The sequence below is a fragment of the Antechinus flavipes genome, chromosome 2 (genome assembly GCF_016432865.1).
Source record: "Antechinus flavipes isolate AdamAnt ecotype Samford, QLD, Australia chromosome 2, AdamAnt_v2, whole genome shotgun sequence".
In the NCBI taxonomy this organism is placed as follows: domain Eukaryota; kingdom Metazoa; phylum Chordata; class Mammalia; order Dasyuromorphia; family Dasyuridae; genus Antechinus; species Antechinus flavipes.
The window spans coordinates 229,009,616-229,031,117 of record NC_067399.1 but is presented as its reverse complement, the minus strand read 5'-3'; the positions used below and the strand labels follow the sequence as shown (position 1 = coordinate 229,031,117).

Below are 21,502 nucleotides of genomic sequence, written 5' to 3'. Positions count from 1 at the left end.
AAGAAGGAGATGGGGCTGAGAGAGGGGAAAAACCTCCATGATCAAGGAGGAGTATATTGAAGATATGTACAATTTGAGCCAGCACATATTTTTTTTTTCTTTCTTATAAAAATTATATTCTCCTCCCTAATATTTCAATGTCCTTGTCTTTTATCCCTTTTATCCCTTTCAACGTTTACTGAAGTCTCATTGAGACATCCCTCTAGCACACTGATATTCTTTGAAAACACATACATACACAGAAGTTACTTCCCACTGAATCACTTTTGTATTTGTATCTTCAGTGAACATGGGAGGTACTTGATATTGCTCAGTGATTGATTCCCAATTCTCCCTACCTCAAAAGAAAAAGAATTTCCCTTGTAACAAAGGAACATAACTAAGAATAAATCCACACTTAGCACTTATCTGGAATTCTTGCCTCATTCTGTTCATATTCTATCTCCTCTCCTCTCCTCTCCTCTCCTCTCCTCTCCTCTCCTCTCCTCTCCTCTCCTCTCCTCTCCTCTCCTCTCCTCTCCTCTCCTCTCCTCTCCTCTCCTCTCCTCTCTTCTTCTCTCCTCTTCTTCTCCTTTTCCTTCTCTCTCTCCTCTCCTCTTCTCTCCTTTCCTCTCCTCTCCTCTTCTCCTCCTTCTCTTTCTCCCTCTCCTCTCCTCTCCTCTCCTCTCCTCTCCTCTCCTCTCCTCTCCTCTCTCCTCCTCTCCTCTCCTCTCCTCTCCTCTCCTCTTTTCTCTCTCCTCTCCTCTCCTCTGCTCTGCTCTTCTCTCCTCCCCCCCCCCTCACAACACACAGTATTTCTTTAGTAGGTAAGACCAGGAGAAAACAATAGCTCCCTAGTTCTAGAAAATTTCTCCCTCCTTCAATCTTCCCCTTATGTTCTCTTTCCCTTTCGGCCTCCAACACTGATAGAATAAACACTTTTTTCAACATAGAGATGGATTGCATCAATGGATGTAGTCCATGTTCTCTCATCCAGGTCCCATGAGCCCAAAGGCATGATAAAGAGATGATCCCAAGCAAGAAAGGGGCCAGCACCCAGATTTTCCTGTAATTGTTTTATGTCAATGATTTGTTTTTTATATCTGATACTCACTTTGAATTTCTTACTCCTTTTTCTTTCCTTTTCTTTCTTTCTTTGTCTTAAGTCTTTTTTTATTGCTGTATTTTGCTTTTTATAGCACCTTTATTTTGACTGTGTCTCTTCCTTCTCACAAATAATTAAAAACTTTTTTTAGTTTTTCAATCAATCATTTATTAACAAAACACAGGGCATTTAGGTGGTGCAGTGAATAGATACTGAGCTTGGACTCAGGAAGATTTTTTTTTTTAATTTTTTATTTAATAATTACTTTATATTGACACTCGTTTCTGTTCCGATTTTTTTCCCCCCTCCCTCCCTCCACCGGACTCAGGAAGATTCATCTTCATGAGTTCAAATCTAATCTCAGATACTTACTAGCAGAATGATCCTGGACAAGTCACTTAACCCTGTTTGCCTCAATTTCCTTATCTGTAAAATGAACTAGAGAAGAGTCAAATTGAAAAATGATTGAACATATGCTAAGCAAGACATGATGACAAAAATAAAATAAGTTCTGCCCTCAAGGAACTCACATTTTAACAAAAGAGACAACATACATATATCTAAGTATAAATAAAACACAAAGCAATTAAGGAAAGAAACATGTATTTATTAATCACCTTCTATGTTCCCGGCATTTGTGCCAAACAGTTTACAAATATCTCATTAGATCTTCAATTGAATTACTCAACTAGAAGTATTTAAGGAAAGATTTGAATCCAGATTTCCCATGTTGCCTTTCTGTTTAGAGATGACATATACAGGGCTTTAAGGTTTTCCAGTTTTTGTTAAACAATGTGTTTTTGTTACAAAAGCTTGGATCTTTGGGTTTATCATATACTAGATCACTATGGTTATTTATTATAATGTATCAAATCTATTCCACTGACCTATCATTCTACTTTTTAACCAATACCAGATTGTTTTGATAATTACAACTTTATAATACCATTTGGGATATGATATGGCTATAGCACCTTCTTTCACAATTTTTTTCACTGATTGCCTTGATATCCTTGAGGTTTTGTTCTTCCAGATAAGTTTTGTTATATTTTTTTGTTAGAATTATCCAGTTCTGAGAGGAGAAACTTGAAGTCTCCCACTAGTATAATTTTATTATCAATTTTCTCCTGTAACTCATTCAACTTCTCCTTCAAAAATTCATGCTATACCATTTGGTACATATATGTTTAGGATTGATATGACTCCATTATCTATGATACCTTTTGACAAGATATAGTTTTCTTCTTTATCTCTTTTAATTAGATCTATTTTTGCTTTTGCTTTATCTGGAATCATGATTGCTATTCCTGCTTTCTTTGCTTCATCTGAAGGATAATAGGTTTTGCTCCAGCCACTTATTTTTATCCTGCATGTATCTCTCTGCTTCAAATGTGTTTCTTCTAACAACATATGGTCGAAGTTTGGTTTTTAAGCCATTCTGCTTCCACTTCCATTTTATGTATTAGTTCATTCCATTTCCATTTATAGTTATGATAATTAACTGTATATTTCTTTCCATGCTATGTTTCACTTATCTTCCCCTCTCTTTTATCCCCCATCCTTGCACCTCTTCACAAATGGTTTGCTTCTTTCTGATCATTGCCTTCCTCAAGATACCCTTCCTTTTATCAGTCGTCCCTTCCCCTTCTATTATCCCTGTCCCTTTTTAACTTCCTTATAAAGTAAGATATGTTTCTGTATACAACTGAGTGTGTACATTACTGCCTCTTTTATATAATTTTGATGATAGTAAAGTTGAAGCTTTACCTGCTACTCTCACTCCCAATCTTCCCTTCTATTATAATAATTCTTTCATATCTTGTATGTGTGGGATGATTTAGTCCATTCAATCTTTCTCTTCTTTCTTTCAGTGCAATTTTCTTTCTTACCCCTTTAGGTTTTTGGGACATGTATCATCCCACTGAAGTGTGTGTGTCACTGGGGTGGGGCCTTGCTGGGTTGTACAAGACTACTCACTTGCTTATGGGGCTGCTGCTTTGCTGGTGGATTGCCCCAGGCTTGGAACCCTACTGGTGGACTGGCTGGCTGCCAGTCTTGGACTTCAGCTCTCCTCTCTCCTTAGTGAGACAGAGCTTTCCTGCTGTATTAGTAACTGCTTTCCTGATTATAAATCAATTCTGAGGTGGTTTCCTAGTTGTTTGGAGGGGAATATTAGAGGACTTTGGAGAGTTCCTTGCTCACTCTACCATCTTGGTACTGAAAGTCCTCCCTTTCTTTTCAAGATCCATTTGTGAAACAAATTCTCATTTGTCCACTGGAAACTAGATTCTAGAAAACAGTGTCTAACCCCTGTACCATTTTTCCATTTTAGGTCCCCCAGGACCCAAAGGTGATCCAGGGAATGAAGGAAGAGGAGGAACACCAGGTGCTCCTGGTTTGCCTGGACCAAGAGGTAAGTGAGGAGATATTGCTGCTGTTGCTGCTGCTTCAGAGGTGCCACAAGCTTCCAAGTTCCCTGAGGTCATATGGCTCTCCAGGGAGATCTGCAATTACTCAATTTTGAATTTTTCTAGTTTTATCTTAAATAGAAAATTAATGGGGCTTCCCAAGACATTATGTTCTGCCAGCATAACCAGGAATTGCTTGCCTGCTAAGAGAACAAATACAAAAGTAGATTGAAATGAATACTTTTTTTTTTTCCCCGAGGCAATTGGGGTTAAGTGACTAGGAAGTGTTGTCTGAGACCAGATTTGAACTCAGGTCCTCCTGACTTCAGGGGTCATGCTCTATCCATTGCACCACCTAGCTGTACCCTCCTTCCCTTTTTAAAAATCATAACTCTAGGAGGAGGGAGCTATTATAAAGATAAAGAAACCGAGACAGACAAAGGTGGTGACTTGCCAGGTTTACATGGCTAGTAAGTCTGAGAGGACGGATTTGAATTCAGGTCTTCCTTACTCCAGGTATGGTGCTCTGTCCATTTCACTACCTAGCTGCCATTCAGAAAGGAATGAGATACAAAAACAAAAAATATCAATTAAAAATATAACTTACCAATTTGGGAAGGGTAGACCTGAAGGATAAAAATTCAAAATCAAGAAGAGGCCTGAAACCAAATTTGAATGAATAATAACTAGCCTTTCCATAGGACTTTAAGGTTTATGAAGCATTTTACATATATTATCTAATTAGATCTTCACAATCTATGTGACCTCTGAGTTCCCTTTCACCTCTGAAACCTATGACTTTATTTTATGCTCCATCTGTAGTAAGGGCCCTGATGAAAGGATGGCCAAAAGTGCTTTGGAGGAGAAATGGGCTATTACTCAGTGTTCATGAAGATGCACATTGTGAGTCGATATCCTCACATTTCTTATTTTGCAAAATCGCCAAAAGAATCAATCTAAAACAATGAGGAATACTCCCACCACCACTTAAATATGTTTTCTTCTTCCTCTAGGTCTTACAGGTGAGAGAGGCTCTCCTGGGCTGCCTGGCCTGAAAGGAGATGATGGGGCATTGGGAGCCCCAGGACCCATGGGAATGCGTGGATTCAAAGGTACTAATAATTCTCACAAAGATTGTGTTTCCCCAGAGCTTCTGTTTGTGCCCAAGCCACTAGCTGTTCCTCAGCTACAAGTGCCCCTGCAAGAGAATGATGACCTGTCAGAAAAGGACTGAAAGGCGTCAAAGTATAACCCCTCCTCCACTCCCATCTAGACTCCTCACTATTCCCCCCCCACACACACACACAAAGTACAATAGCAACAGCTTGTTCCCAGTCTTGAGAAACCACATTTGGCCTTTCTCCAGTGGTTACATATTCTTAAAATTCAATAATATCCTTTCCCTTTCTTCATATTCAATCCATTCCAAGAATTGATTAAGTTATACAAGATATTGGAAGAATAAAAGATATATATATATATATATATATATATATATATATACACACACACATGAATATAAATGAAAAGCAGTTTAACATATTTGAGTGGATTTTCTCTCTTATTTTTTACTCAGAACTCCCAACCAGGAAATCCATGCAAATGTGTGCATTGTATTTAGATAGATAAATAGGTAGAAAGGTAGAAACAGATCAGTAGATATAGACAGATGGATAGATATACAGATACACACACACTTTTATATGCTTTTGAGATATCTATATTTGTCTATCTCAAAAGCAGAGGGAAAGCAAAAATCTTTGAATCACAACAGTTAGTTCTAATTAGGCATAAATCAGATCCCCAGAATTCAGTTGCAGGTATGAGAGTTCCTGTAACAGAGATCCTCTTATTTTATAACTCTTATCTTAATTGGTACTCACCGGGCTCCTGGCTCTGTAGCACTTAATTGAGATCCATCAAATTCTCAGGCAAAGCAAAGACAAGTCTCATTTTTCTGTCACACCTTTTCCTCCACTTAAAAAAAAAAAAAACTCTGTAATTCCTTTTTTTCTTCCTCTTTGCTGTTCTTCTTCCTACCCCATCTTAGCCTATCCCAGTTTCCAATCCTACTTATTTTAGTGAATTTTTATTTTTCCTAATGACTCAAGCAGGAGAAGGTCAAAGGTAACAATACCTACTAATACCTTCTTATACTTGTATGGATTTGTTTGTTTTTAGGAATGTACTACACTTAGGTCCCTTAGTCCCTTCCTAAAAGTCTCTACTGTTTACCTAAAGCCTGAGATGTTTTTCCATTGGATAGAAAAATATGTCTTTTGTCAGTAACCATTTGTTCTTGGACTGCATTCGATTCAACCTGACAATTTGTCTTTTTTTTTTTTTTTAATTTTTGTTTTAGGTGAAAGGGGTCCTAGAGGAGAGAAAGGAGAAAAAGGAGATCGAGCTGGTGACACTGGTAAGGAGTTTATTAATTTTATCATCAGGATGATACAATGATACTCCCACAATGATATGTATGATATGTATCTGAAAATCAGGAAACTGAAAAGTTCCTAAGAAATTCTATCTCTCCCTTGCTGCCAGAAGTTCTGGTAATCTTATTCCTCAAGTGTTCAGATAAGGGACAGAATGTTCCCATGGACTTAGAAACAGCACCACAGAATGTTAGTGCTGGAAGGAACCTTAGAATTGCTCTGATCCAATCTACTTTCTTTCTACCATTTTATAGATGAGAAAAACTGAGGTTTAGAGAAGGGTGAATTTGTCTAAATACATATAGCAATGTAAGTGGTAAGGCCAGGATTAGTACCCCAGCTCCTGACTCCTCCATGTAATAGCTCTCTTTCCCCCCTCTCCCTCCCAATCCCCCAGTCCAACAAAAGTCCTGTCTAAAATTATACATACTTGCTATAGTGAAATAATTTCGTCTTAGTGTCTTTAAATATTCTTAAAATTTTTAATAGATTCCCCTATCTGTCTACTCTCCCTCCTCAAAGACCATCTTTCTATGTAGGCCTTGGTATCACTGATCATTGAACCTCAGAGAGGCTGGTGAGTTTCTTATTTTATCATCAATTAAGGTCATGGGAACCATTTGGGAGAAAAATATACAAGAAGCCTAAATTGCATCCTCAGTATCTCAGGATTTCCCAAGCACCAGCTGTGGGCTAGCTGAGATCATTAGAGTTATAAAGAGCCTTCAGGTTCTTAGAGGTGTAAAATGATTTTCTTGAGATCCCACGAGTAATAAGCATTAGAACTGGGAGAACATAAACCTGGCACCTAGGGCTACAATGCAGTGCTCTTTCTACAGATTGTTAAAAGGTGATGAAAAAATAGTCTTTGCATCAGAACTCTAGATATCAAAGGGACCTCAGAGACCATTTAATTGAGCCGCCTCATTTTATAGATAAAGAAACTGAGATCTCTGGATATTAGTATCTTGCTTAAGATCATGTAAGCCTCGCTTCCTTGGGATTTCCCTCCTCTTTATTGTAAGGATTAGAGGGCATTTAAGGGCTTCCATACCTAAGAAGCTGTTAATTGACTCTGCATTCAGACTGGCTGCCCCTGAAGCATTCTGAGTCCTTCTGCTGGAGCCCAGGCACAGACACACTCAATGAAGACCCAGTGGTTTGGCCCCGGCCATTGAATTATTAGTTTTGTTCTCTATTATGATGATGATGATGATGATTAGTATTTAGGTTTTGTACTTTCAGGTTTGCAAAACACTTTAGAAGCAAGATGGCTCTGTGGGTAGTGCTGGCCTGGAGTCAGGAAAGCATGAGTTCAAATACAATCTCAGACACTTATTAACTGAATGACCCTGAGCAAGTCACTAAACCCTATTTGTAAAATGAGCTGGAGAAGGAAATGGCAAACTACTGCAGTCCCTTTGCCCAGAAAAACCTGAGGTCATGAAGAATTAGATGGCAGCAGATTTAATAGGGGTAGCCGATCAGCTTAAGCCCTGTTAGAGCTCAAATCTCCTGAACTCAGGCAGTCCACCAGCTTCAGCCTCCCCAGTCTCAGAGACTATTAGGCATACCACCTGTCTGGCAAGAATACTGTTTTTAAATACATAAAATAAAAATACATGAGATTATGAAGGCACCCAATTACATTTTAAACAGTTATCAAAATATGGTGTTGGTGGTGTTTTAAACAAGTTCATGGGGCCCATGGTTAAGAATCTTTATCATTAAAAGGTTATTTCCAATCATCTACTGCAAAACTAGGAAGGAAAAATTAGAGGATACCATAAACAGGTGTTATTATAGACCAGAGAATATGAAAGAATTGGGTTTTCTCTCTTCACATTTCCCTATTGTCTTCCAAATGAGCAGGATTACTGTAGTGACTGAGGGGCAGCATTGCAATCAATAATCTTTCACTTTATTGCAACCTTTATCCTAGCTTGGGGTTCCAGGCATCTGGAAGGTACCTTCTCTCAGGAAAGGTGCCCCAGGCTTCAGGCTCCAGATTGGAAGCAAGCTATGGAAAAATCATGCATTACTGAGTAAGCTAACTAATCAAAAGTCTATCATAATTATTATAATTCACAAAGCTCAGTCAAGTACTTCACAATTTTCCTGAAGCTACATATAATTCTCTTTCCATGGCTGCCTGGGACTTCTTTGGGAGTGACCCAGACAAACTGGGTAGTTTGGCCTCTTACCTTAGAGACAAAAACATTTTTTTAGAAGAAACAAACATAGCCTGGGGATTATTTGTGATCTCTCTGATGAATCCAAGTCACACCCATGTTGGTTGAAAACTACATTCTGGATTTTTTTTTTCTTTTTTTGTGACCCTGTTTGGTCATCCTTTCTCTGCTGGTATAACTTTTAATTCTGTATAGTAAATAATTCTATGGAGAGAAACAATGAAGGAAGAAAGCACTGAGACTGTTAAAAGGGAAATATAGAAGTTTCTTGTACAAGATAGAGCCAGGATAAAGTGTTTATGTGGTCTGCACGAAACTTGAAAAATCTCTCTCTCTCTCTCTCTCTCTCTCTCTCTCTCTCTCTCTCTCACACACACACACACACACACACACACACACACACACACAACACGCGTTCCACCCTGTGGCTTTGGGCTTTTACTGTAATACATTTGATTTTACTGATTATAAACACATACACACAAATGCAAATGTGGCATATATTTATACACACATACACATATACGCACATACACACACACACATATCCCTATGTGCCATAGAGCAGAATTTTCTTTTAACATTTGCCAAGTATTTTTCTCATAACAACCTGTGATGTATAGGTTTTGCAACTATCATTATCTCCATTTCACAGATGAGGAAATTGAGGCTCATAGACTTACCCAAAATTAAATAGCTTGTAAATATAAGAGGTAGAGTTAATGACTCACCTTTCCTTCCTTCCTTCCTTCCTTCCTTCCTTTCTTCCTTTCCTTCTTCCTTCCTTTCCTTCCTTCTTTCCTTCCTTCCTTCCTTCCTTCCTTCCTTCCTTCCTTCCTTCCTTCCTTCCTTCCTTCCTTCCTTCCTTCCTTCCTTCCTTCTTTCTTTTCTTCCTTTCTTTCCTTCCTTCCTTCTTTTCTTCCTTCCTTCCTTCTTTCTTTTCTTCCTTCCTTTCCTTCCTTCCTTCCTTCCTTCCTTCCTTCCTTCCTTCCTTCCTTCCTTCCTTCCTCCTTCCTTCCTTCCTTCCTTCCTTCCTTCCTTCCTTCTCTCTTTCCTTCTCCCTCCCTCCTTAGATTTTTTTAAAAAAATAATACCATGGTTATATTCTATGTATTATTTTTAATGTAACATTTTGGAGAGCAATTGAGTAATATAATGAATAGGCCCTGGAATCAGGAAAACTCATCTTTCTGAATTCAAATCCAGCCTCAGTCACTTTGCTCTTGCAAGAGTGAGGTGAAGAAAGACTGAAGTCCTTCCTAAAATAGTAATCCCAGGAAGGGACCCACCAATGGGAAGAGGAAGACCCGAGGGCGTCTTTGAGCATAATTAAATCAACCTTCAGACTACAGACACTTTAGTCTATCAACAGACTATGGAAGGAGATTTTAGTAGGATTTTCTGGAACTCATATTCCATTGATATAGCTTTTAGGAGCCCAGGAACCTTGTGATGGTTAAAGTATCCAAATAAGACTTCAGCCTATCCTTAATTGGAGTGCTTTACATGGCAGAGCACTTTCAAGCTGGGGATACTCAAAGTCTTATTATATACTGTTTTGTGGATCAGACTCACCATCCATTCAGAGAAATTCATGACCAGAAGAATGGTTCTCTTTTAATGAGATGGTTCTGTCTCTATAATTCATGAAGCCTTGTCCTGGAAGGCTTGGGAAGATCCAACAAAATCTGTGCTCCATTGGTGCAGCCTTTAAGATCCAAGGTTCCCCTCCAGGCTCCCAGTGGAAGAAGGACTTCAGTGGTTCCATCAAAAAATGGTATATGACAGGACTTTCGCTGTGATGACATGGTTTAGTCCCTGTAATTCATGAAGGCCATCTCCTAAAATGTCAAAAGATTATAATTGCCATCTATGGGAAGAATAGAATATGTACAAAATCCTTTCTGTATTTTATTTATGAGGAAACTGAGCTGGATCAGACGTTGAACAACTTTTCCAAGGTTATTGTAGTGAAAAGAGTGCTAGATTTGAAGTCAGAAAGACCTGAATTCAAACCTTGCCCCAGGCATTATTAACTGTATGACCCTGAGCAACTTATTGGACCTCAGTTCTAGAAAGGATCTTAGATGTCATGAAGATCCCGTAGTCCTAAATTTATGACCTGATGATGTCATTGAGAGTGTGAGAGATCAAATAAAAATCCATCCACCTGAGTCTGTCAGTTGAGAACGGACAGACAAAACACAGTGGGGCAGAGCTGAGGAAGGGAGGTGTTAGGGAGAGACATCTTGGTATAGGCCACAGAATGAAGATCCCTCTCTAGAAAATCTCTCTAATCACCCTCACTTTTCCCATTTCTTGAGGGTCCCAGAAAAAGGTTTCACTTGTTGGAATCAGGCCAAAGCATGTGCCATTGGCTCTCCAGAAAGCCCCAGGTCACAGAGCAGAGTGTGTGGTAAATCTCAACAGAGATGGAAACCCAGGGCTATAACTTGGACATGGCCCCCATGGGGATGGGGTGGAGCTACAGAACTGGGGGAAAGGGTGAGTCCACATTTGCTTGGCTGTGGAATCTATTTGCTGGCAGGCAAAGCTGCCTTACATCAAGGCCTGACGTGCCATTCTTGAGAGATCGCTTGTTCTTTCCCTTTCTTAAGCAACCTACATCTCCTCTGAGTTTGAGAGTTCTGCTCAGATCTGAACTGAACTGCAAACAGCCCGTGCCTTGGACTGCACTACTCACACACATTTTTGCCTCTTCCCTAAATCTCAAGATAGGGGTTTTGTGGAACATCAATGAAACTAACCAAGAGCTTTCCGTAGAGAGATGGGGTTTAGAACAACAAAGTCTGGGCTGAGATGGAGGTACAGCATCTTAAAGTGAAAGGGGACATTAGTGATCATTTAGTCCAACCTCAATTTACAGAGGAGGAAACTGTTGGTGGTCACACATAAGAGTTAGTGGCAGACAGAACTCAGGTCTGCCAACTCCAGCTCAGGCTTTGGAACAAAGGCTTTCATCATTCTGCTTCTTGAGGACAAGGCTGGGTGTTTTCCTTCTTGTTACTCTAAAGCCGTGAGTGAAAGAGAGGTTTTTCCATTTCTGTGTGATATTAGAATTTACCTTACATTAAATCATACATTTTATGCCAGATTTTCTCTGGGACTTTAGTCACATGCCCCAAAAGAACTAAATTATCTGATATTAATCTGGTAGATGTGTTTGTTGAGCCCTTATCGGTGATCTGTGGAAGATCAAAGAAAACCAGAACACTGGAAAAGGATAAATATCTCAGTTTCAAAGAAGGAGCAAGTGTATAATCAGCAAAAAAATCAGTGAGTTAGTCAGTCGATAAATATTTGTTATACACTTGCCATGTGCCAGACACTGTGCTAAATACTGGAGAAACAAGAAAGGCAAAAGATAGTCCCTTTCCTCGAGGAACTAATATTTTAATAAAGGAAACAACATAAAAACAATTACCTTGAGTCTGACTTGGTATTAGAATGTGTTATTAAATAGCTGCTTAGTGAAATTCTAAAAAAGTAAATGGCAGTCATATATAGCTAGAATGGCTTCTACAAAGATTTATCATGCTAGACCAGAGGTTTTCAACCTGAGGTCTATAAACTCGTTTTCTAAACATTTTGATAATCATATTTGAATGTAATTGACTTCCTTTGCAAATCTATGTCAGTTAGTCAATAAACATTTATTAAACATCAACTGTATGCCATATACGTATCTTTAGTTACGTATTAAACACTAGGGAAGCAAATATGAAAAAGTATAAAGATAGCTTCTATATTTAAAGCACTTACAATCTAATGGGGAGGTTGAAAGAATGACCTATAAAGTATAGGGAAAGTACCCCGTGTCAGAAAATGATGGAGAAGTCCAAAGGAAAACAGTCTAGTGGGAAATAAAGATATAGCCAGCCTGGTTGCCCTCCCTAAATGGAGATTTTTATGAGGAATTCTTTGCTCCACTCTCCATTCATAATTGTTTCAAGGTTAGGGGCTACTGATGAAGTGTGAGTACCAGAGCTGATATGAAGCTCCTGGGGGTTGATGGAGTAGTTTAAAGCAGTGAAATCTGTATCCTTTGTAATCCTATCAGGCACCATTTATTTATTTAAAAATTATTATTTATTCATTTTTAGCATTCATTAAATTTTTTTTTTGAATTCCAGATTCTATCTCCCTCCAGTTCATTAAGAGGGAAAGTAATATGCTATCAATTATACATGTGAAATCATGGAAACACATTTCCATGTCAGCCACGTTGCCCAAAAAAGCAAAAAAATAAAGTGAAAAAAATTATATTTCAATTTGCTATCCAAATGCTATTTGGATAGCATTTTTCATCATGAGTTCTTCCAAATTGTTCTGAATCATCATATTGATCAAAATAGTTAAATTGTTCATAATTGATTATCATTACAATGTTGCTGTCACTGTGTACAATGATTTTCTGGTTCTGCTCGCTTTTTTTCTGCATCATTTCATATAGATCTTTTCAGATTTTTCTGAAACCATTCCCCTTATCATTTCTTATAGTACAATAGTGTTCCATCACAGTCATCATAGTATTCCTAGTTGATGGAGATCCTTTTCAGCTCTAGATCTCAAACCTATGATCTTAATCAAAAGTTATATTAAAAATGAATGATATCCAACTCAAAGTATGTCTTTCCAAAGTTAATAATTAAGAGCCACATGCAATTCTCTAGCGACCCCTTCTGGCTGATTATAAATGGATAATCATAAAAAAGGAACAAAGGGCATAAAGAGGTAAATTTCTTGATCCCAATGACTATGTTCTTGGAGATCAGTCAATCAAAAAAACATTTGCTAAGTGCCTACGAGACACTAGACACATATTGAGACAAAATTAAAGCTGACCTCAAGGAACTTATACTTGAGTCATTCAATTCTGTCTGTCTTCATGATCCCATTTGGGATTTTCTTGGCAAAGATGTGGACCAGTTTGCCGTTTCCTTCTCCCGATCAAATGATGGGGAAACAGACAAATTGGGTTTAGTGACTTGCCCAGGGTCACACAACTAGTAAGTGTCCAAGGACAGTTTTGAATTCATGAAGATGAATCTTTCTGATTCCAAGCCCAATGCTCTAAATTGGTAGATACACAATAGATATCAGGTGATTTTGAAGGGGGGGGGGCACCAGCAGGTGCTTCATGTAGAAAATGGCACTTGGAAAGATAATGGGAAACAGATTACATTATGTAAGGACAATAAGAAGACAGATTTGACTGAACAATAGTATGTAAAGAGGAGTAATATGTAACAAGGTTGAAAAAATAGGAAAGGACCAGATTGAAAATAGCTTTAAATGGCAGAGGAGTTTATATTTGATTCTAGAATAGGGAACCACCAAGGTTTGTCGAATAAGACAATGGCATGATCATTGGCACTTTAGAAAACTCACCTTGGAAGCTGTACAGAGGATGGAATGGAGGAGGGAGAGAGAGGTGGGAAGACCAAAAATCCAAGCAAGATGATGAGGGCCTGCACTGGGTGGTAGCTATGAAAATGAATAGACTTGAGAGAGGCTGTGTAGGGAAGGATGGCAATCTTTGACAACCCATTGTATTTGTGGAGTGAGGTTTATGAATCTGGATGACTGGAACAATGTTGGTGACAGAAATGCAAAAATGTGGAAGAGAAGTAGATTCGGGGAAGAAAGATAATGAGTTCTGATTCTGAGATATCTCCTTTGAGATGCTCATGATATATCCTCCTTAAAATGTCTGAAAGTCAGTCTGAGATACAAGTTTTGAACATAAGGAGGAGAGTGGGACTCAAGTGTAAATCTGTCCCCACAATGACACGGAGAGGAGGTTTAGTTTTCTAGAACAGATTTTCAAGGGTCATACCTCAAGTCTTTATGTTCAGACTAAAGTTCAGACAAGTTCAAATCATTCAGATTTTCCTGTAAGCTCTCTCATGTCTGAGCTCAACCAAACCTTAGTGATTGAATATGAGAAAAGTTTGTTTAGCCCAAGTTTTGGTTTTGTTTAATAATATGAAGATGTTCTAAAGGAATTAAAATCTGATTTCTTTACAAAGTGAAATGGCCCTGGGCTAGCAGATGAGTCCTGAGAGAACAGGTTAGGAAAGCTTAGGCCAAAGGTAGTTTGTTTTATATTTCAGGACCCATGATCTCAGTAGTTCATGTGCTCATTGCCCCACTATAGATTGCAGACCTGATCTTTCTTGTGTGATTTGGGGCTGTCTTTTTATAAATTCTCCTTAGCACATTGCCTTGGACATAGTAGAAAATTAACTTTTGTTGTCTTAAAATGGAGATTGCATCTATCTTTTTATTCATCTATTTACTGCATCTATTTATTTAATGTCTAGAAAAGTTCCATGAAGTAGTATATAGAGTGTCATATTTAGGGCTGGGAAGGTATGGGTCCAAATCCCATCTGTTTCATCCTGAGCAAGTCACCTAAGTTATCTAAATTTGTTACCTTTTCTGTAAAACTAAAGGATTAGATGAGATGTCTTCTAAGGTCCCCTTCAGGCTTAAATTTATGGTTCTTTAACATATCATGGATTTTTATTGATGTTCAGTTATTTCAATCATATTTCACTCTTCATGATTTCATTTGAGGTTTTCTTGGCAAAGACACTAAAGTAGTTTGTCATTTTCTTCTCCAGTCCATTTTACAGATGAAGAAATTGAGACAAGCACCGATAAATGACTTGCCCATAATCATACAGCTAGTAAATATTTGAGGTCACTTTTGAATTTAGTTCTTCCTGACTCCAAGTTTAGCACTCTATCTTCTGTGCTCCCTAACTGCCCATATTATAGATGCCAAAGCAATTTGGGTTGTCTTTTTATTATTTCAGACTCTGAATATATGACCAACTTTTTCCCGTTTATATCATTGATGATGTTAGGACCTAAAAAAAAATTATTTCATGGATCACTGTGGCTAACATGAATGAGTAAATCAACTAGCAGGCAACTCTTGGTGATGAGCCTAATCATAAATAGCTAAAGTTTGTCTTCTGATCACATAGATACAGTTTGCCTCCAGAACCTTATTGAAATTAATAATCTGTCAACAAACATTAATCAAGCATTGATTGGTATTCTGTTAAATCCTTGGAACACCAAGACAAAAAAATAAAGCAACTCCCTTCAAGGAGCTCATGTGACAATTTTATGGGTAATATGTACTCCCTTGAAAATCAATTTATCATCAACAGAACAAAAATAATTTGAAACAAGATCACTTTATTAAAAAAAAAAAAGAGCAGGTAGTACAGTGGATAGCGCACTAGCTTTCAAGTCAGGAGAACCTGAGTTCAAATTTGACCTCAGACACAACATTTTTCAGCTGTGTGACTGGACAAGTCACTTAACCCCAATTGCCTCAGGAAAAAAAAAAGAAGATAATGTAGACCAGTGCTTTTCAAAGTGTAGTCCAAAGAATTGTTGGGGTCTCTGAAACCCTTTCAGAGGATCTACAAATTCAAAATTAATTTTTATTTGTAATATAATAAATAGCTATAAATATAACCCATGTGAACAAAAACTCTTTGAACAGATCCTCAATAGTTTTTTTAACAACATGAAGATACTGAGAACAAAAGTTTGGGGAACCACTGGTATAGACAGTTAAGAGTTATTCTGAGTAGTGGGGTGTTGTGGAAAGATCACTGAACTGGGAGTCAGGATACGTAATTTCCTAATCCTAGTTTTGCTACTAATGCACTATATAATTTTAAATAAATTTGTGACTCAGTCTCCATATCTTTAAAATGAAGAAACTGGAGCCCAAAGGTCTTTTATGGAAAAGTGCAAAGAGCAGCAATTGGCTTTGGAATCTGAAAACCTTATTTCAGTTGAGTTCAAATCCTAGCTCTTCTATTTACTCTCTGTGTGATTTTGGGCAAACCATCGAAACTCTCTAAATCCCAGTGTCCTAATCTATAAAATTGGAAGAGTTGGCTTTAGATTCCAACTGTGATATTCTAAATTTCTCTACTGGTTCTCCCTGGCACTCTGTAGCTTCTCTGGGGCCCTTTCCAACTTCAATGAGTGAGTAAGACTAGTTAAAGCCTTTTCCCCTACAGAGGGATTGTTGCTATTGTTTGTCTTTTGTTCTCGAAGAAGACATGACATTAGGGAAGTGATATTGTGACCTGCAAATGAGTTGGATTTAAGGGAGGGAGAGCTGTGCAAGCTCACATGCCTCAGTTTCCCCTCCAGAGCTGTCTGGGTTCAGTGGCCAGATACTGATCAAAATGAAGGAGATAGTCCTGGATGCAATGGGAGACTAAGGTCTTCAATAGGTTTGACTAAGGCTGCTTCCATTCAGTAATTAAGGGTAGATAGCAATTGAGGCAGAGTCGCTTTTTCACCTTAGTCCAAAAAAATCTAAATGAATGAATGAATCTGAGAGGGGAATATTTTCAGGGTTTCCAGCCAAAACAGAAATGACTGTTATTTACAGTAATCTGAGTTAATCAGGTCCCAAACAATGACCAAATGATTGGTAGTCAATTAGAATCAGATTGGTTTTGGTTTAAAGCCTGGTCCTTAAGAAAGAAATCTAGCCAGTAAACTCTAAGATATCTTGGGAGGATTCAGGAGTGCAAAAAAAGAAAAAAATGTTTGATACAAGAGATACCAATGAGGATCAGACCAGCAAAGGCTTGCAGCTGGCTCCCAGATTCCATTCTGAATCTAAGCAACAAGATCAAGTCTTAGACATCTGACAATAATTGTCCATCCCCCAGCCCCACTCCAATGGGATAGAGCTTGTCTTGTAGGGGGTTGTAATTCCTAGTCCAGGTCATCCTTATTGGCAGGCAGTCAAGATCACACTTGTAAGGGCAGTGTAATCATTATCAGATGTCTAAGAACAGAATTCTGCTCTTACAGGCCTTTGTTGACATCTTGTAGTTGAGTAAGTCTTGTCCCTCAGAACAGTGGTTTGTCTGTAGTTACTGAGGGCAATGTATTAGCACTTGGTGATAATGATAAAGACCAGTTAATTCATCCTTCTCTTAGCCAAAGGCTACATCCTTGGTCTTCTGGCTAACCAGCCTAACAAGATGCTGTGGCTTGTAAAGGAAACTGGGTGTAGATGGTCTGCATTCACTTCAGTGGAGGAGAACTAAGCAGGATTTGAAGCTTGGAAAATATGATTTGATCTCTGGGCTCTGGAGGCTACAGCCATCTAAATAAATCCCATGACTGTCAAAGTCAGGAAGGAGAACCCTTGGGAAGTGATGTTGGCCTGGGTCATTGACCGCTGATTTTAGTACTGAGTTGGTAGAGAATCTGGAGCTCTGCCTTCTTCCCTCATACCAGACAAAAGCCGAGGTGGCCTTCAGGACACTAACAGGCTGACCAAGTTCTCGGCCATGAAAATTCTCTCTTAGGCTCCTGTCCTTTCCATATGGCTCCTATTTCCCATGGATGTCAAGAAAAAGAGGAAGGGAACAGGGCTCAGTTCCTCCCTAGCTACACAGGAGGTCTCAGCCATTCAGCAAGAGAGAGGCCTCTTCACTGCAGGCTTACTGGGGCATTGGGAGTTCTTTCTTTACAAGAGAATAAAAGTTCAACTTCCTTAATGGGCAGATGGTCCAAATTATCCCACAGGCTCTCTGCTCTGTGCAGCTGCAGAAAATCAGAGCCTGTTTTCCCAGCCCTTGTGTTTATTTCTGTTCCCTCCAAACTCCTTTCTCCTCTTCATGTTTTGGTTTGGTGAGGGGTTTGGGAGGCAGCAAAAACAAACACTAAAGAACTCAAAAAGCTCGGAGTTAGGCCATTATTTTCTCTTTTCCTTTTTTCTCAATAGAAAAAGTTTCCTACACACAAGACAGGAACTGAGTGGGCCTTTCTAAAAGCAACAATCCAACAGGATTCAGTATCACTCCTTTATTGAGGTTGCCCCATAGAGATTAAACTGATATCTAGTGCTCTATTCAACACTAGACTAATGAGGAAGCCTGCACTTGGGTTGGGTGTATCTCAAGGCATGATGCAGATCTGTCCATCAAACTTTTCCTCTTCTTAGCCCCTAGAGAAGAATTTTCATATTTTTTAGAGTCCAGAGATATGTTGGCTGTAAATGCCATTGTAAAGAAATCAGCAAACATGTCTGGGCTTAATTTATTGTTTTGTTGATTGTCTAGATTTAGTTAATAATGCAGATTAAACTCACAAGTGTGTTTTGCAAACTTTTTTTTTCCCATATAGAGACAATTGTTAAACTGTTAAAAGAAAATAAATATCAGCATATCCTGCATGGCTCTGAAGGTTTAAGATTCAACTCTGGAGCCTCCTGCTACATGTGGCCTTTCAGACTGTTAACTTTGTCCCTCCTCTCCCACAATTCTTTTTTTTTTTAATTTATCCCTTTTTATTTTCAAAATGTATGCAAAGATTGTTTTCAACCTTTACCCCTTGCAAAACCTTATGTTCCAATTTTTTCTCCCTCCCTTCCCCCACCCTCTCCTTTAGACAACAAGTAACCCAATATAGGTTAAACATGTGCAGTTCTTTTAAATGTATTTCCACACACAATTATCATTTATATATTTTGTTCTTATGTTTGCACATGGTTTCTCTACAATATAATATAAGCTTTATAAAGGCACAAGACCTAGCACAATCCTTGGCACAAGGTAGGCATTTAGTGAATGTTTGTTGGATTGAATTAAGGTAGAAGATACTTTTCCCACTGAGAAATTATCATTTGTTCCTTCATTTAGGGTAGCATCTAACCTAATACAATGCCTACAATAGATGCTTAGGAAATAATAGAATAATAAAAGAAAAGTGGGAGCTAGCACCTACTGAGGAGTTTGAGATTGGAATCCCTCATTTTATTCTACATGGGGCTGTAAGAGTTTAGATCTTAGTTTTGGATTTTGGTTTTATTTTATTTTTGAGAAAATAAAATAGTACATAGAAACTAGACTTGGGATTTGAGTCCTAGCTCTCTGCCTCATTTTTATATAACTATGAACAAGGCACATCATCTTCATTTCCTCATCCATAAAAAGAGTTAACAGTGTACCATTGTTGTTAGTTATTTTCAATTGTGTTGGATGCTTTGTGAGCCTTTTGGGTTTTTGTTTTTGTTTTTGTTTTTTTTTTGTAAAGATGCTGGAGTTGTTTACCATTTACATTTTTTTTCCAGCTCATTTTATAGATGAGGAAACTGGGCAAACAAAGTTAAGAAACTTGCCCAGGTTCACCCAGCTAATGTTTGAAGTTGGACTTGAATTCAGATCTTCCTAACTCCAAGGCCTGAGCTCTATCCACAGCACCTCCCAGTAGGGGCAACACAAATGCAAGAATAAAGAAAGACAATCCTTACCCTGGGAGAAGACAACACATAAAAGAGACCTGAAAAGGGGAGGGGGGGCAGTATCAGACAGGAGCATGAAGGAGAAATCAGTAGTCAGGAGCAAAGTTAGGGGAGGATGGAAGGACAGGAGGAGAAATTGTGGGGCTGGTCTGGGAGGAATTCCTCCTCCAGAGTGGGACTACAAAGGCGCAGGGCTTCCAGGTGAGAAGGCTTCTGGGAGCATGGCAGAGTGGGAGAGGAGTGAAGGAGTGAGCATCGGGCTGGCCTGGGATTCACAGATCATAGGTCATTGATTTAGAGATGAAGGAAGCTTGGAAATATCCTAGGCTCTTCTCTCCTCTTGCAGATCAGAAAACTCAAATGAAATGATTTATCTAAGGTCCCATGGGAAGTGAGGAGCAAAAATATTTTCCTTTTTTTTTTCTTTTCTATTTTTAGGATGAATTAGGAAAACACTAATAGACACAAATACTTCCATGTATAAAGAATAGAAAAAAAAGGAATAGGAATGTATATGAAATCAGGAATCTATCATGATTAGCTTGTCCATATATATATAAATTTGACACAATAGTACAGCCATGAAACTTGAGGCCCAGAGTTTGAGGCCCGCCTGAGGCAATGGAATAAGCAAGGATGTGAGTAGCAGAGAAAGCTGGGAACAGAACTCTAGTCCCTTTGCTGGGACCCTGTACCTCTTCCCACTGGTTCCCTGGAGTGCATTTAATAAAAACTGAGGAGGCCATTAAAACATTAGTTCTGGGGAGGGGAATCCCAACCTATTAAAGGTTTACAAGGTCTTTTGCAAATGTCTCAGAGACAGTGGGTTGTGGAGGCTGAGTGGCTGCATTCCTGGCCCAGCTTGCTTAAATAGAAACATCCAGTTCATATTAGTTCTCTTGGAAACTTGCTGACAGCAGGAGCCAGTCCCTCTGCCCTCCAGCCCCAAGTCCTCAGCCCCATTCCCTTTCTCAATATATGGAGGAGGTTCTAACAAAACTCTGAGGGAAGCCAAGGAAGTTAGTCAACTAATCCAATTGGAGAAAAGATAGAGAAAATTTTTTCTTCTCTATTCCCAAAAGGAAGAAAAATATAACTTAGTTACTGGCTGTGAGTCAGAGAGAGGGTATGGGGGAAATTTAAATTCTAGTATAGGTGGAGGGTGGGAGGTAGAAAACAAGGAGTGATGCTGGTGCTGGGCAACCTTGTAATAGGGTTCATAGCTTTCAACAAGCATTTATTTTCACATTTATTTTTTGACTGGCTCTCCCTACCTTGCCCAGGCTGAAAGTGCTACCTAGTCCCCCTCTGATCAACATGGAAACTTTAACCTGATCCTTTTCCAACTTGGGCCAGCTCATCCCTCCTTAGACAGGCTGATGGATCTCTAATTTCCAGAGCTCACCATATTGGTTCCAGATTTACAGCACTTACCAATACCCAACTTGCTATAGTCCTCCTGTAGCTCAAAACTCCCAAATTCAAGCCTCAGTCACCTGTAATAGGGACAACAGAGCTCAACAAGTATTTGTCAAGTGCCTACTACTATGTGCAGATACTAGGCTAGACAGTGGGGTTACAAGATTAATAATAAATAATTATTATTACTATAAATAATAATAAATAATAACAAAAGAGTCCCTGTCCTCAAGAAGCTTACTAGCTTCTCTAGGAAAGTAGTATGTACACAAATAAGAAATACAAAATATTTGCTTTTCTTTGTAAGTTCTTTGGTGGAGGGTGGGCAGGGAGGACACCGGCCTCTGGTGGGAGATCAGGATAGGGCTTGAGTAGGAGGTGGTACTAACCTTAAAGGAAGTTATTTTGCTTTTTTGAAGGTACAGAGGCAGGACCAAGGTACCTCCTGATCCTTTAGTGACAGAGATGGAAGCTCTGAACTTCCCCAGAGCTCATACTTTCCCCCAGCAGCTGTAAGAACTCCTTTGAGTATCCTGTTATTTTGTCCTTACATCTATTAGTGTTAGACACATTTGTACAGTTGTGGTGATGGGAGGTGACAATGGCCTGCCCTGCTGAGCCATCATTCCAGA

General features: G+C 38.8%; 1 protein-coding gene across 3 annotated transcripts in view; it reads left to right on the top strand.

The window, feature by feature from the left end:
* Positions 1-21,502, top strand: part of SCARA5 (scavenger receptor class A member 5) — a 120,907-nt gene that overhangs the window by 74,538 nt on the left and 24,867 nt on the right. For all 3 annotated transcript variants that reach the window (XM_051976404.1, XM_051976403.1, XM_051976405.1), the window contains exons 5-7: positions 3,417-3,497; positions 4,506-4,604; positions 5,855-5,911. In XM_051976404.1, the coding sequence (XP_051832364.1) occupies positions 3,417-3,497; positions 4,506-4,604; positions 5,855-5,911 (237 nt within the window). The remainder of the gene's footprint in view (positions 1-3,416; positions 3,498-4,505; positions 4,605-5,854; positions 5,912-21,502) is intronic.